This window comes from Polyodon spathula, chromosome 7, assembly GCF_017654505.1.
Source record: "Polyodon spathula isolate WHYD16114869_AA chromosome 7, ASM1765450v1, whole genome shotgun sequence".
In the NCBI taxonomy this organism is placed as follows: Eukaryota; Metazoa; Chordata; class Actinopteri; order Acipenseriformes; family Polyodontidae; genus Polyodon; species Polyodon spathula.
This window is the reverse complement of record NC_054540.1, coordinates 52,871,117-52,887,948: the sequence shown is the minus strand read 5'-3', so window position 1 is coordinate 52,887,948 and position 16,832 is coordinate 52,871,117. Positions and strand designations below refer to the sequence as shown.

At 38.8% G+C, this 16,832-nt stretch overlaps 1 protein-coding gene across 2 annotated transcripts; it reads right to left on the bottom strand.

Annotated features, from left to right (window-relative positions):
* Window positions 1-330: 330 nt before the first annotated feature.
* LOC121318780 (zinc finger protein 711-like) lies at window positions 331-15,770 on the bottom strand. 2 transcript variants are annotated; one of them, XM_041255823.1, is made up of 9 exons: window positions 14,694-15,770; window positions 11,233-11,310; window positions 10,799-10,896; window positions 9,865-10,359; window positions 9,401-9,556; window positions 8,868-9,005; window positions 8,574-8,711; window positions 6,565-6,708; window positions 331-6,136 (listed from the first exon to the last, which is right to left on the bottom strand). In XM_041255823.1, exons 3-9 carry the CDS (start codon window positions 10,875-10,877, stop codon window positions 4,959-4,961), a joined length of 2,328 nt encoding a protein of 775 aa, XP_041111757.1. In that variant the 5' UTR covers window positions 10,878-10,896; window positions 11,233-11,310; window positions 14,694-15,770; the 3' UTR covers window positions 331-4,958. The 2 variants fall into 2 exon arrangements, with proteins under 2 accessions (XP_041111757.1, XP_041111758.1); XM_041255824.1 differs by having other exon boundaries at window positions 14,859-15,770.
* Window positions 15,771-16,832: the final 1,062 nt, after the last annotated feature.

The following is a 16,832-nucleotide window of genomic DNA, read 5'->3' as shown; positions in this document are numbered from 1 at the left end:
TTGACAAAAACTACAAAGTAAATACCGGTAAATAATTGTCTGGACCTGGATGCTACTACCTTGTTAAATGAAAGAACACAGTGGTATACAAGTCATGTATTCTCTCAATCAAGGAGGTACTTGGAATCATAAAGACAAACCAAAAAAATCTAGTGTTCTGGGCTGTTTGGTTTGTGTTTAGACAAACACAGCCTATTTTTCATCTAGAGGCAAGGATATGGGTTGATCACCCGTACGTTCACCCCTGCCTCCCTGCCAGTGAGACGAGAGTGGTCCCCGAACTACTGCTGGAAACGAGACCCAAATGGATGAAGATACTTCAACCTGGAGTAAAAGAGATGATTTTTATTCTTTGATATTTACATTAAATGAGGAACACATATTTAAATAATCCCATATACAAAAGACAAAAGCTTTTTTCTTTCCTTACATGGCATACATAAATTTTTCAGCCACGTCAACCACAAAAAATGTGTCATCCTCAAAATGACCATTCTAAAGTTTAGAAATATAAAACTTTGACTTTCCATGGAACTGACTCTATCTGGCACAAAAAAAAAAAAAAAAAAAAAAAAAGGATAAACAGCTGAAAAAGCTAAATTAATAAAACTTCACAACTTATAAAAAACACACAAAAATTGACTAGTTTGTTTTAAATCGCCCCTGAACCCTGCTTGTTGTAATGGATTGTGGTTTTCATACCAAGAATACACTTAAACCACACCTTATTACCAAATAATTTGTACAGTATATACAACATTCAACAAAAACAATGTGTTAAATTTTTTCCTCAGCAGCTGGCAGCACCAGTTAAATATTTTAAGTTCAAGTGTTATATATAGTACACGTACATACAATTCGGCGTAAATGTGCATTCATTGAAAATACATCTGAAATACTGTAATATAGATTTTTATTCCTTTTTTTTTTTTTTTTTTTTTTTTACAGTGGGCAATTAAAAAAAAATACAAAACAAATGGGGCAGCAGCACACAGAATCTGCATCTGGGACAAGATTACCTATTTATCCATAAGATTCAATTTTATGACATGGCATTTTTATTACCATTTTAGGAGCAGACTTGCACGAAACCCCCTCCCTCACTGACTGTATCTAATCTCAAAACACTGCATGTAGCATCAACTAGAAATAAAAGCCACCAGAACAGTACTATGGGAAATGTAGTTTACAGATGTTCTTGTGCACCAAAAACATGAACCCCTTGTTAAAACTACAGATCTGCAGCGAAGCACAGATGACCCCTCCCCCATTAATGCCTGTGCAAAAAAATAATCACAAGTACACTAAATACAGAACAAATGGTTCAGAGCATTTAATACTTACTTAAAGCTATTTTAAGATAGCTGCTGAATAAAACCATGTCTACATAGCCGATTCTGTCACACAAAAATTCTGAGCACATTACACATTTAGTTTTATATTATGATGATTTTTTATTTTCTAAAATAAATTGGCTTTTAAAAAGTCTGAAGACCCTAAAAACAATTCAGTGCATTACTTTGTGATGCAATCACTGGATGCAGCAATAACTCTACTTCACTAGGTTCAGCTTGTTGCAACAATACACAGTGCATCAGGTCATGGTAAAAAAAAAAAAAAAAAAAAAAAGTTTCCGACTCATTAATTACTGGTAGCTCAACTGTTATCATTAAAGTACTGCGGTCGCTTTGCTCTCGCTACTGTAAACATAAGGCTCCACATACAGTACCTTACATATTCTACTCTAGACAGGTATTTCAATTAAAACACTTTGATTCTTAGAAATCTATTCAAGGCTGATAGGTTTCTATGGTCGTGCATAATAGCAGGACCTTAGTATTCAGTCCTTTATAAAGGCTGGTTTTAGCACGTGCAGTCTACAATGAATATAGACTTGTTGAAATTTGGGAGTTTTTGGTAATCTAGGTAGGATAGAAAGACCCTGAAATCCCCAGTTTGACTGATCACATATACACTAGTCTGCACTGGTTACAATAGTACTCGTTTAACAGGCTAGTTAACAATACATTTCCACCTTTGAACCTGCTAATCAGTCGAGAACATTTTGTAGTTCATTACAATGAAGAGGGTATATCCCAGAAGAACGGATATCAAGCCCTGGATAGACAAAATAATACAGGGTTCTTAATATCTAGCACTGAACAGCTAAAATACAGTAACATTTTCTTCTAGACAAATTACCAATTGGGATGAGCCTTTTCAGACTGTAATTTCTTAAAGATGAATTTCCACAAACAAATACATAGTAGGAGTGCCAAGTGGTTTGAGATTGATGAGAAGACAGTATTATTAGAATTAATTTGGGACAATTCACTAAACCTCATGCCTCATTTCTACATGCTGTACAGTTAACATCAAATTGTGACCAGAAACAAAGAAAATACTTAATTGCTCATAACCACATACTACAAAATACAATTAATTTCTTACAGAAAGTCTCCTATTTTAATGTTTATTGGCAGTTACTAGATGAATTAACCAAGTGCAAGAACTTGCAGGTGTAACATACAAAAAAAGCAGATTAAGCTATTGTTCAAACACTTGTCCAGACCTTTTTTTTTTTTTGGTGGAAGATTAGTAAACTGGACAGGTTCTTCTTTAAAAAAATTAAAATAATAAAATAAAAAGCAATTTGTTGAAACAGATAAAGCTACAAGCTGAAGTCTGTGTGGTGCATTTACCCAGAGATAAACTTAAGCATTTCTCTATAGAAGATTTAAAAAAAAAAAAAAAAAGCTTATTGTTGCATGCAGCTGCGTGTAAAATAAAATAAAAAAAATAAAAAACATAAACCAACCCGGTATCTTTTGTGAATCCGGTCACTCATTATCTAGCCAGTCTCAAACTGGGCCTTAGGTACCCCCTGGGAGTTGAAAAACAACCCCATCACAAGCAGACTACATTGATACCAGCTCAGTCAAACAGAGAAGGCTCAAAATAAAAGATGCCAATATTCAGGTTATAGTGCACTGCCAGATTAAGAATAATTCTTTGTGTGTGTCTATATATGTGCTTCTCCTTTATATTACGAACATCTAAAACTAGATGCATTTCAGTGGTGCAGTTTATGAGTAATATTTGTTTGTTGCAGAAAGGGTTACAGCAGACCCATGTTACCTCAAAGGTGGTCCCAGGTTGACTAAGTTTGAGAACCATAGATTTACACTAACAAGTGGTGTAATGGTAACAAGTACAGTACTTGCATGTTATGTAATACAACAAGAGAACAAAGGACATAGAGACAGTGGGGACCAAGTAAATAGTACAGCGAGGTAGTGTACCCTAATCATTTATTTATAGTTGGGGCCAGGAGTAGGAGGCATTATATGACTTATTTGTAAGAACCAAGGGCTTGAAGGAAGTAGACAAGTGGTTAGAGTTCAGGCCTGGGAGGCAGACTAGACTAGATTAGACTAGACAATCACAGAGGTAAGCCATTTCACAATTTAAATGGCAGGTCCCCTTTTTGAAGCAAGGTGAATATGGAAAGAAATAAACAATTTGCATAAAAACTGTACCATGTAAAGTGAAGGTGCATAGACCAGTGGTTTATTACGTCAATGCAAAGAATATTTAGCATCTACTGTACAGTACCACTGTGTTTACTAATACTACTGAAATACTTTAACCAGCATTTTTCACAAAACTCTTCTTCCTTGAGCGTGGATTGCTAAGACTATTTTTACATCTTGATCTACAATTGATTTTTATGACTATAAATTCTACTGCCTTCATTCAATCATGTCTTATTTTTAACTCTTCTTTTCCTTTAAAAACAAAACAAACAATTAAAAACAAAACAAAGGGCACTGTAGATTGGACTGTCCAGAATAAAAGCCAGGGATGGCTGAATGGGTTAACTCTATGGCCATCTGTAGTTTATTGTAAAATTTACACGGGTTACAAAATATCTAGAAAAAAATGCATATCATTGAGCAAGCACACCAGTTTGTGCACTCACTGCTTCTCCGAGTTTTATGCATCAGCAATATAAGGTTTATTTAGGGAGACAATAATATTTAATTGAGGGAAAAAAACAAACAGTGGGGCAAATGTATACAAAATGTTCAGGGGTTCAAATAGTTTGACTCAAGCCTCTGAAGATGATGTAATCTGAAGTCCTTATGAGAGCTAAAGCATGTAGACATGGTGGGGCTGATAAGGGTTCGCACATCTAGATCTAAAATTCTTAAAAGTTACCAATATGCAAAATTGTGTGTGTTTCCAAAAAGTTGGAAAAAGCTCCAACCCAAGTCGTAGTGGTAACATGAAACCTGTTAACTAAATACTTCCTATATGAGGTACCTAAAGCTTCCGTTCTAATGATTAGCTGTTAATAAGCTATATTCGATTCACACTGCACCGAGAGAAGAATACAGAACGGACTGTCACAATGCAGCTGGAACCTCATAACCTTCTACCTCATTTTGATGACATTGGAAATAACATAATGTATTGATTATGTATGACAATGTTAAAACAAAAACAAAAGATTGTGTTTTGCAGTTATCCCAACTGATGAGACGCTGTTTAAAGTGGAAAGGACAGAATTAATTTCAGCACATAATTCATTTGTAAAGCTATTTTGAAATAAGGAGGGTCTGGTATTTGAACCCCTGAATATTTAAGATGAGTGATTCTTTCGCTTCTAATCAAGACAAACCAAAACGAAAGACAAGAAAGCCAAACAGAGAGCGCAAACATATTTCCCCTCGCCCCGGCTCCCACCTCCCTCGCTGACTCTTAATACTTCTGTTCAAGACTTATTTCTTTTTTTTTTTTTTACAATGAATGAAAATATGTGAATCAGCACTGACCAGGAGAACAGTTCACTAAAATGTATCATCATTTACCATAGAAACGTAATCTTCCCAGCCCCACCCCATCCACATCCCCAAACAAGGAAAGAGGGAAGAGTAGGAAGGGGCCATACAACATTACATTAGAGCGTCTTTGTGGTGTCGCATTATATGCTGATTCTTTTCCGAGGGCCGCCTGAAACCCTTCTTGCAGTAGTCGCACCTGTGAGGATAGTCCTTGGTGTGAATAGATATGACATGTCGTTTAAAGCCTGATGCGTCCGTAGTGTTATATTCGCAATACTGGCACTGATAAACTTTCCTGCCACTGTGGGTCTTCATGTGCTTCTTGAGTTCATTCTGATGCCGGAAGCCCCTTTTGCACCGTTTGCATTTGAAGGGGAGGTCCTTGGTGTGGACTGACAGGATGTGGCGACTAAGCGTGAAAGGGTCCGAGATTTTGAAGTCGCAGTGCCTGCACTGATGAACCTTCTTGCCCTTGTGTGTCTCTGAGTGCTTCTTGAGCTCTGAGGGCCGATGAAAGCCCTTTTCGCACACTTCACACTTGTGTGGGAAGTCCTTGGTGTGAACAGAAATAATGTGCCTTTTCAAGTCACTGGAGTTGGTGCTCTTGTGGTCACAGTGTGGACACTGGTGAGTTTTGTGGCCCTGAAAGATCTCTGTGTGTTTCTGGAGCTCCTTGTCATCAGCAAAGGCCTGCGGGCAGTGGCCGCACTTGTAGGGCAGATCAGTGCCATGCTTGCTCTTGATGTGAGTCTTTAGGTTGGACTGGTCAGCACAGCGGAACTCGCAGTGCTGGCACTGGTACGGCTTTTCACCCGTGTGTGTCCTCATATGCTTCTTCAGCTCAGAAGGGTGCCGGAAGCCTTTGGCACATTCTACACAGACATGAGCAAAGTTTTTGCTGTGGACGGCCAGGAGATGGCGGTTTAGCAGGCCCTGCTCAGCAGTTTCATAGTCGCAGTACTTGCACTTATGCACCTTAGGCTCCTTGTCACGTAGGATGAGTTTGTTGGAGCTCAGGGGACTGGCCTCCCGATAGCGCCGGGTGTACTCCGTGAACTCATGGACCTTCTCTCCCTTAATAATCAGCTTGTGACTCTCCAGGTGGTTGTGAAAGCTGACCTTCTTGTTTGTTGTGAAGTCGCAGTCCGTGCACTGATACTTTTTCTTGAACATGTGGTCCGGGTGGTTTTTCATATGCCGTTTCAGGAAACCCCGTGATTTGAACTTCTTTCCACAGATGTGGCAGGGATACACCGTCAAGGGCTGCCCATCCGGACCAATGATCACAGCTGGAGAGAAGACGTTCGAAAAAAATTACATCACCTCTCACTCACTCAAAATAAACTCATACACGTTGTGTTATACAGCTGTATCTGTAGCAAAGCTTCTGTAATTATTTATTTCTGTCAAAGCAGTACAGACTGTTCACAATTTACAAATCCAACTGATTAGACAAACTTTCATATTCTAGATATTCTAGCAATGAATGAAGCTGGCTAATTAGTTATCATATCCTGTTATCTTTCTCTGAAAAGTGTCCACTACAACACTAAGGTGGTGTAAAATAGCACATAAGTAGGTAAGAAGGAATCAGAATGAAGTGTTCAGATGTATGTTCCAAATTGATACAACACATTTGAGACAGATTAAAGAAAGTCCAAACAAACAAAAAAAATAAGAAAGAAAAGCTAGACGGTTTGTCCAGATGGGCCCTCACCTGTTTGGCACTGCCGGGTCTCTCCCCTCTTCCTTTTCCTGGCCTTCTGTTTCAGCACACGGCTGGTGCTGTTGCTGTCGCTAATCTGTAGATACTGGGTGGCAGAGCCATTCTTGTTCTCTAGCCTGGTGTCCAGGTTGTTACCTGAGGGGTGAATTTCCTAAGTTTTATTTTATATATTACAGTACCAGTCAAAAGTTTGAGTACACTTGCTGGAAACTAGGTTTTTTCATAATTGACAATGTTTTACGTCGTATACGTTTCTGTAAATTCTTGAAAATGAAAACACATGATACAATATACAAAACATAAGGAGTATCAAAGCAATGTTCAAGAAAATTGAAAAAATTGTCTCCAAATCTTGGATTCCTCAAAATAGCCACCCTTTGCCTTAATAACAGCCTCACAAACACAGGGCATTAGGTTTACAAGTTTCAGCAGGAAATCACCCGACATGTCATCCCAGCTCTTCTGCAGCAATTCCCAGAGATGTAGGGCACGCCAGGTAGTTCTTGCACAACTTTGAGGTGTGTTTCGGGTCATTGCCTTGCTGAAGAATGAAGGACTGCCCAACTAGCCGTAATCCTGATGGAATGGCATCCCTATGAAGTAAGCTATGATAGCCATGCTGGCTGAGCTCACAATGGACTTGGTAAAGATCACCAACTCTGTCACCAGCAAAGCAACCCCACACCATGACACTGACTCCTCCATGCTTGACAGTGGGAACCACACATGCAGAACTCATGCACTCACCCTCTCTGTATCTTACAAATACTCAGCAGTTGGACCCAAATATTTCAAATTTTGACTCATCGGTCCATAAGACCAACTTCCACTCCTCAAATGTCCAGTTTCTGTGTTTTTTGGCCCAGGCAAGTCTCTCCTCTTATTTTGCACTCAACAATGGTTTCTTTGCAGCAATTCTTCCAGTTAGGCCAGCTTCACGCAATCTCCTCTGAACAGTTGATGTTGAAACATCTGTACTTCTAGTAGCTTTTAGCTGAGCTTGTATTTCAGGGGCAGTTAATCAGCGGTTTCACAGACTTGTGACTGACCTTGTTTGGTCCTCATGAGTGCCAGTTTCTTCAAATCGTTTGATGGTCTTGACTACAGCAGTTACAGACACTTGCAAAGTTCTTGCGATTTGTCTTAAAGATTGACCTTCATTTCTTAAAGTAATTACAGACTCTTTTTTCTTTGCTTAACTGAGCGTATTTTGCCATTTTCTGCTCCCTTACATTCAGGAATGACAAACTTGTGCCTATGCTACCTATATTTATAGTAATCATGGACCCTCACCTGTTAACAATAATTAGTGATAAAAGGTTAATTAGGTAACATGCTAGTTAACTCGGAGAACATCTAACAAAAACACCTTTATACTTAGGCCAGTGTTCTAACACCGTGTTATACACATTTCAGACTTTTAACTGACCTGGGCTTCAGACTGAAATCCCTTTGCTTTGGGGTGATCATTTCATTGAAACTGACAAGATTTATATTTTCATTTAAAAATTTAATTTTTTTAATGCAATTCACTTATGATTATCAGCTTATATAAGTACACGTATCATATAATGAAATATTAAGTGTTTCTAGACAAGTTTATACAATTAAAAGCACAGATAATCATGAAAAACCTGGTTTCAAGCAGGTGTACTCAAACTTTTGACTGGTACTCATATATATATTTTGAATTTTGCCTGTAGAAAATAAATATATTTACAAATTCTTAATTGGTTTGCATAAATCACTGTATAGAGTACTGTAAATGAACAATACAACAAGAACAATTGTCCACAGAACAAATGTTGCATTGTCACGCTGGGCAGAAGGACAACAGGATTTTTAACATTCCTGATTTTGTGTACCATTCAACCAGTCTTGACCAAACTACATCAAAACCTCTCTTTCTAACCATTGTACGTCATTGTATTGCCAAACTTTGCTTTTGATAAAAACAGAAAACACTTCAGCATGCAAGTGCTGCACATTAATAAATTTACCATAAGCAGCTGCCCAGGCCACAGGGACAAACGTCTTGTTGATGTTGGAATCGTCCATCTGAGACTCCTGGATAGAAGGAGCCTCCTCCTCTCCCACGATCACCTCCATGTAAACCTCATCTGCAATCTCTGCACAGTCTGAAGGGGGACAGAGATAGGATTGAACACTGGAGGAAGACACTGCCAAAAAATGGACAGGGGTTCAATATACAGGATGCCAAGCTGGTATGAGTGGGCCTTTGAATACATGTCATTTTCATACAGTTACGTCTAATTGTGTCTCCTGATGCTTACTGATATCTTCATCTTCCTGAGAGGAGTCTTTGACCGCCATGTAAACCATCTTCTCCCTGTGAAGCCTCCCCACTCCCCCTGGCTCCAGCACTGCATGCCCATTGTGGAAATCACTTTCTGTCACGACCTCCGTTCCACCTTCACAGAAACATAAACACAAGAATGTCAGCATGTCAGGGTTAGGAAGGTCCTCTTAATGTGTGGTTAAAGAACTGACACCGATATTGTGAAACTGCTAACTCTCAGAGTGGCATGCGTAACATCAAAACACTTAAGATAAAACAAGACAAATGTTTTCGCTAGTGCCTTCATCAGTGTACTGATTAAAACCATATGTGGTGATATTAATATATCAATTAGGAAGGGATTACATTTAAACAGACCTGTCATTACAATTAATCTGTTAATGGTGGGTGGTTAGTAGTAGGGAAAAGATGTGAAAATGTGTGAAAAGGGGCAGGGGTGTTAGAGTGGGAGATTTGCCAAAGGTAAAGGAAAATGGAAGTTTTAGATCCATAACATTAATCATTTACCTATTTCCACATCATCTTCAGCTTCAGCCTTAAAAATATATACTTTGATGACCTCTGAACCATAGCCGTCTTCTTTCGAACAATCACCCTGCGTCATCTCAGTGCTGATCTTCAAGTTTGTGTTTCCAATATCAAGCTTCTCCCCTACATCATCCACTGTGCAAAAATAAGGATTTACTTTGTTAGTTGTGCAAGAAGTGCCCAGCATAGTATGGAATGCTGAGTAATATGGACACTTAAAAGATAGAGATGTTTTAAATAAATTAAAAATAAATAAACATTACTAATGTGTCTCTTTATGGCATACTTATGTGAATCAACTGAATAACTGACCAAGTAAGCTTCAGAACAATCAGCACATTTTATTGCAAAGTTATTCCACATCATAAAGGAGGTACTTATTGCACCAGGTTATTGAATGGTTACCAAGAGAGGGGAGGGTAGAGTAATAAAGCTGAGCTCACAGGAGATCATCAAGTAGTCCTCAGATGTGCTCTTGCCGTCCTCATCATCCTCAGTTTTGATGGTGACGGTGGAAGCCGGCAATCCCTCATGCGTTTGGATCACTGTCTCTGAATCTGAATTTGTAACCATCACCTCCTCGGAGACCATCTCAGATTCATGCACTACATGGTGGTGCAAGTGTCCATCCTGGTGATGGTGGGATACCAAGTCGGCCACAAAGACCTGGTCCCTCACTTGCTCAGCGATCAGGTCCGTGGCCAACATGTGGTGATCTAGGGCCTCTTCGATGGCAACCTCTGCCCCCAGCACAGACTCAGGTACCATCACCCCCTCTGTGGTCACTACGTCCCCATGCTCAATATCCGGCCCCTCAATCACCTCAGCCTCCAGGGTGATCCCCTCATCAGTCACCACATCTGAAACCAGCACAGCCTCTGGGACAGACACTACGATGTGGTCACCGTCAATATGAGCCATGCCACCCATGCCTGCCACTGGGGAAAGAGGTTTGAATTTAAGGGATGTGCACGGTTCATATGCTAGTAAAATGTCGTCCCCCCCTACCCCCCGTTTAAACCAATATATTGGGAATTTTTATAACCAAATCAAAAAAGCCATCAATGAAGTGCTGTTATTTTTTCTTATGATATTCTTATTTAATGTGCATGAGACCACATGCGTTTTTATAAAAAAATAAATCTCACACTGTAGATCCTACTATATAAACAACCTCTGTATTTCATATCTTTGACAATGGTTAAACATTTAGCCCTTGGAAACAGTTTAAACGATTCATTTTAAAACTATTAACATATCTATTCTTCATTACTTAAATTCATATAATTAAATAAATAAATAAATAAATAAACCCTGATTACTAAAATGAATCGGTGTGAAATGATACTGTTAATGAAACTGGGCCCGGGTACCTACCAAAGTCCTGCATGATCATTGTGTGCGGCATTTTTAAATCCTGCGATTGTAGTTCCAACCCCCCACCTCCTTGGTCCATGATCTGCTGGTCCCAGGAACTACAAAAAAATGATTCAACAACATGTTGTCAGGGTTACATTAACTGCATAAACATGAGAAACAGCAACCACACAAACAACAACAAAAAACAGGATTGATCAACTGTGGAAAGGCTAGCAGCACACTATCTTGATTTTCTGGTAGTTTTACCTGGTAAAACAAACCTATTTCCCCCATTTGAATAAATCCACCGAACTCAACTACAACCCAGCCCATTGGAGTGGATGGAAGTGTTTTCCATTTGACTGTTGGGAGGGTTAGAAAATGAGCTTTACAGGTCTAAGTTTACTTCCTACAGGAAACACAAAAGTATAAAGAATTAAAAGCTTGCTTACCTTCACATTTGATCCAATGTTCTCACAGACCAGAAAGAGACTTAATGCCGGTTTCTTTTGTTGTTCAACGGCAGGCACCTATAAAAGACAGACTATGTTACTTTCAATGATTTGCCAAGATTGATTTTCATGCAACAAAAAACTGCCCATTTTTTATTTTAATTTGAGTTTTATTTCAAGTAAAACCTGTCACAGATAACCACTCTTGGCTCTGTATGAGATAAAGTAGCCTCTTTTCCCCCTCATGTTGTGGACTTCAATTTGCTATGTTGCTATGAAAACTACACACGCACAGTCTATAAGCTATAACCTCTTTAAACTGCACTGTTTAGAATATTTTAATATACTGTATATTTTAATATATAATATTTTATATATTTTAATATATACAGTATATTAATATACTGAATTTTAATATACAGTACAGTACAGAGGAGTTAAAGCAATACATTAAGGTTTCCTTTTTTGCAACAAATTACAGTAATAAGCACGTAGCCAGGTTTTAAAGTTATTTTTCTTCATTCGTGGCCTTAACATTTGGCATTTTCAGAATAGCTGCTTCTCTGGCTCTGGTTTCTATAGCAACTGTCTAAGATGCTCTAGGGAGCATCAACAGATCAGGACGGAAGATGACAACCTCCCTTATAATGTATGGAGCCCAGGTGACCACCTAACAATGGTGAAAGATCCTAAATCAATGCTCACAACCTGTCAAGAAAATATTCATGAGACTAGATAAGACGCAATCAGCTGACTGGGCCCTGGAACAATAGGAGAGTAAAAATAAACTATCCCCACCGGAATGCATTGGGCTAAATAGATGACCAAGCCTAAACCATGTTAAGGACAATTAACAGTTTTCCTTGCCCATGGGAAAAATGTATACAATTTGATATAAAAAAGTGACAATAAATAAATCAAATCAGCTAGATTTCATTACATTTTTCATGGCAATTAATTGGTGCCTATAATTCTGACTTGCATGTCAATACAAAGACACTAATTGGTTATCTGCATGCAACTGGTGTTTCCTAATACTGGCTAACTACCAGACTTGAGGTATATCTAGGCAGGCTGTATAATCATAAAAAGATTAACTACTCAACAGCATTCACACATGGATAGGTTTTCTCGCCAGCATGCTAATCAAAATGATTCCTTATGCGCATTGGAAGAAAACAAATACATGATCTGCATAAAATTACCACTAATGCACCTTAGCACCCCCATAAGCCAATTATCTAGTACAAGTGCCAAATATTGTAAACCTTCATGTTCACTACAGTATATAGGTAATCCTCAGACATACTTAATAATAAATAAATAAATAAATAAATAAATAAATAAAAGTGATCTTACAGCTTAAGCCAATAAGTATTTCCTGCATGCAGCCAACACAAACAGCTTTAATTACAATGCAGTTACTTTCCAACATGCACCCATTTCCTGCTCTGGCTCAGATAGTACCGATGCCATTACTTTAGATTACATTTTTCACCAGGAGCATTTCAACTGTATGCCTTTCCTGACTGGTTAAACTGAATGAATCAGACCATTTTGCATATAAATCCAGGCCACACTTTCATATGCTTTTTTTCCTACAGCATAAAGTATTTGCTCCCATGTCTAAACGTCAGTAGGAAAAACACAAGGAATGAGACACATTCTTGTTTTTCAAACTAATTGCAAGGCGATATACAGGAAAGGTATACATTTCCTGCAAACCCACACCGCAAACCATTGTAAATGCAGCACCAGTAGTGTAAGTGGAGACACTGTCTGCTTTACCCCAAAGCTTGGTGCAATGAGCCCCCTTCACCGCTGCATTTGATCAGCTTGTATGATTTCTTACAAATAACTTCCACCATGCATAAAAAACACACTGCACAAATTTATTATGTAGGTTCGCTGGCTCTGGTGTTTTTTAAATTCTGTATTCCGGCATAGCCAGGTGCAATGCTTCTCTGAACAGTGTATGAATGAATTATGTTGTACAGTTGGGCTAACATTGGGACAAACAAACAGTAACCACAATAAAAATATCAGATGTTCATGCTGTCAAGGTTTAGTCTGCATTTTTACACTCATTAAAGCACATGTGTGTCATTATTGAACTACACACCTTCTCTAAACGTTAAAGTACCTCTACAATAAAATGCAGATCAAAGAATGAATACACACCAGTACGAGACACGTTTTATGTAACGCGTTATCACATGATGTACCTTAAAACACACAGATGTATAATTTTACAATTTCAATAATTTGCAAAATAAATTGCAATAATTCCACATGTTTGACATACCGGTAACTAGTTTGAAAAAAAATGTACACAAGTTGAATGTGGTTCTTAATCTCTTATTTAATGTCTTCAATAAATAAAACTAACAAAGTAAACGTTATGCGGTAATTATTACATGTCTTATGTATATTAATTTGCACGAATAACATTGCTGCTGATTTTCTTACTAGCTACAGCAGGTAGGCAGCAGTGCGCATACAACCTGCCGCCAAAAAGACATTTAGCGCAGCAGAGAATAAAACAAAATATGAAATATGCGTTTGCTGAAATTAAATACACCGTTTATGTAAAAGGTAACGATTAAAACCGTGAAACCAAAATGACTAACAAAAACGCTGCAGGTTTTAAATGAAACTCCCCTAACGGTAAAAATCCGTTCATCTTAAAGATCAGGCTGGAGACAGTGTATGCAAAACCGGGGAATAAAAAACGTTACAATCCAGACCAGTTTACAAAGAACAGCAGCAGGAGCAAGCCTTTTTTGCATTAACACGGCAACAGAAATATTAAGCGCTTGGTGCATTTGTACAAATTTTAATGAAATATGTGGTAGCTAACATTCACGGGGTAGCTTTACAGGTATGTTTTTTCTAATATTACAAACACAAAAATGTAGCCCGTTCAACCGTGGGAAGGTCACTTGCAACCATTATTTATAGCACGAAAGTATTTTTTCTAATTGCACACTGCCCCTTTGATCTGCCTTATTAATCTCAACCCCCATATATCCCTCTGCCGCAGACAGACTAAAAAAAATGGCCGCTTCCCTTCCTTAATTAACTGCAGGCAGTTTGCCATCAGACAAATTTCAACAATCAACAATTCAGGGAACCACTCTTATTGAGACACGGGACATGCTAGGTACGACATCCAGTTATTCGACTTTTCCACCGTCATTTAGACTTCTGTAGTGTGACTTGTTGCGATGTCGACAGCTACAACAAAACAGATCTGCTATTTCAATGCAGACGGAGCCGCTCTGCGACATCTTGATTTCCGCCATTTTCTACCTCCTCCTGCAGAAACCAACTCATTTGCTTAGAAAAAAAAATTACCTTTTCGTTTTGTAAAAAAACACAATGTGCATTTTAGACATTCTCTCCCACTAAACACAACATCCTACCTCCTTAAAACATGCGCACACAGGAATATAACTTACAATTTTACAAAAGGCGGCGGGAATAAGGCCGCGGCTGTCTGTTTTTTTTTTTTTTTTTTTTTTTTTTTTTTTTTACAGCGGGCTGAGTGAGGTCCTAGGGCCCACCGCCTGGGCCTCTCCCCGCCGACCCCCGTAACGGGTTTCCAGCTCGCCGACCCCGGTTACCTGCGTTCAGATTCTCTTCTTTCGGTCTTGAGGATGCGTTTCTCCCTTGTATCTTTTGTCTCGGGCTGTTTTGCTTTTTATTTTCCGCCTCGCGGACACCGCGGCCTGCACATTCGGGATTCTCGAATTCTCTTTTCCAGGCCTGGACCAATCAGGCTGCTCGCTGACAGGGAAGCAGAGGGAGGGAGTAGTGGAGGGAACAGCGCGCGCGGCCTCCTCCTCTGCAGCCGCCGCCGATCCCTGCCTGTTTACGTCACTCGAGTGAAAAGCGCTCTTCGCTTTCTGGGTGAGGAGCGGCTTCAGGGCAGCTGAGTCGAGATCGGGCGGCTGCTGTTGGAGTGTGTAAATGGCGATTCTTTTAAGGCTGTGTGGGGATGTAAAGAGCGTAACACTGTTTTAGATTAACACGGTCAGTTGCCGCTAGCCCGTGAGTAAAAATTAAGCGGTGATTGATTATTTATTACAATTTAAAATCTCGAGCCTTGCGTTTGGTTTCACGCAAATTCGAGTTCGGTTTAGTGGCACCAATTCTGAATAAACATTTCAGGTTGAACGGAAGCCAGATGTTATTGTGCCAAAGGATTCAGCTATGGTTTATCGTGATTGTTAGTAACCCTGCTTGTATCTGTCTACAGTGCATTGGAAAATAACAGGGCTGGTTTATAAGAAACAACCCGTTCAGAAATATTTTTGGCAGAAATCGTTAAACTCAAACTGCGTATGATGAATTTACAGTGGGAGACAGTCCCAACGGAACACCGTGCAAGTACTGCGATTATTTTGGCAGGTGACAAAGTATTATTTGTAGACTTATTTATGACGAATTTAATATGTAACAATCTGGAACTTTTTTTTTTAAACCTTGTATAATGTAATGTCGGTTTTTAAGAAGAGCATACAGTTCTTGATATTCACATAACTTGTGTCCATGAACATCAGATGTCATTATTTATTAAAAAATATTTAAGGTTTGTGCTTGTTGTGTTGTGCTTGTATATTTCATGAATTATAACAACAAAAAATGGCCTGGGGCCCTCTGGCATCAGTTACAGCAAGGAGCTAATTGATCTGAATTGCTGCATCCTATATCCCTAGACGTCAACTATGCCCTTCAGGTTTTAAATTGCTGACCATTCCCTTATTTAGGTGTGTCAGTTTGGGAGGGCAGGGATTTTTCAACTTTGCTCCCTCCCTCTGAAATTCCCTGCCTCCAGTTTTCAGCAGCCATTAAAAACATTGCTTTTTCCAGGCTTATGGAAAATAGACATTTTATATTTCAATTGTTAGTATTTTTAATTGTTGTCATAAATGTTTGATATTTAGTTTTTGCTTTTTTTTTCTTTAAAGCGCTTTGGGATGGCTTGCCAAAATAAACTGATTGATTGATTAGCTTTGTCAATATTTTCATTATAGTCTTCCATACAGCCTACAGCCCCTTTATCAAACTTCAAAGTAAAATAGTACATGGGCAAAACTAAACTGTTTCAAACACAGAACTTCCTATACCAAAGGGACAGACTAACATAATTCAACCCCATTTAACTCACTAAACCTGTCTTTTTTATAATAAAGAATATGCATATAGGTGGAGAATGAAAGTACAATAAAAAGACAGCAGGTTTGTAATGTATGCAAATATATGTAGTTGTGGGGAAGTGAAATGTTGATCCACTATGAAAATTGTAGGCAACTATTCAGACACAATCAGGCTCAAATCCTAGAATCCTTCATTGGACAAGACATGCTTGTTTCCACTTCAGCAGCACGCTGGGATCTGTGCTCTTACAATAAAGGCCATTCTATAATGTATTCTATAATATATACTCTGGCCAGTGAGAAATAGAATGACCTTAACAGTGGGTCAGAGCACGCTTCTGGATACTGTTCAATAGTGCTAGTGTGTCGCATGACAGGTGACCACAACAATTTGCATGCATTGCAGACTAGTTTATTGGCCAGTCAGTGTTTTATAAC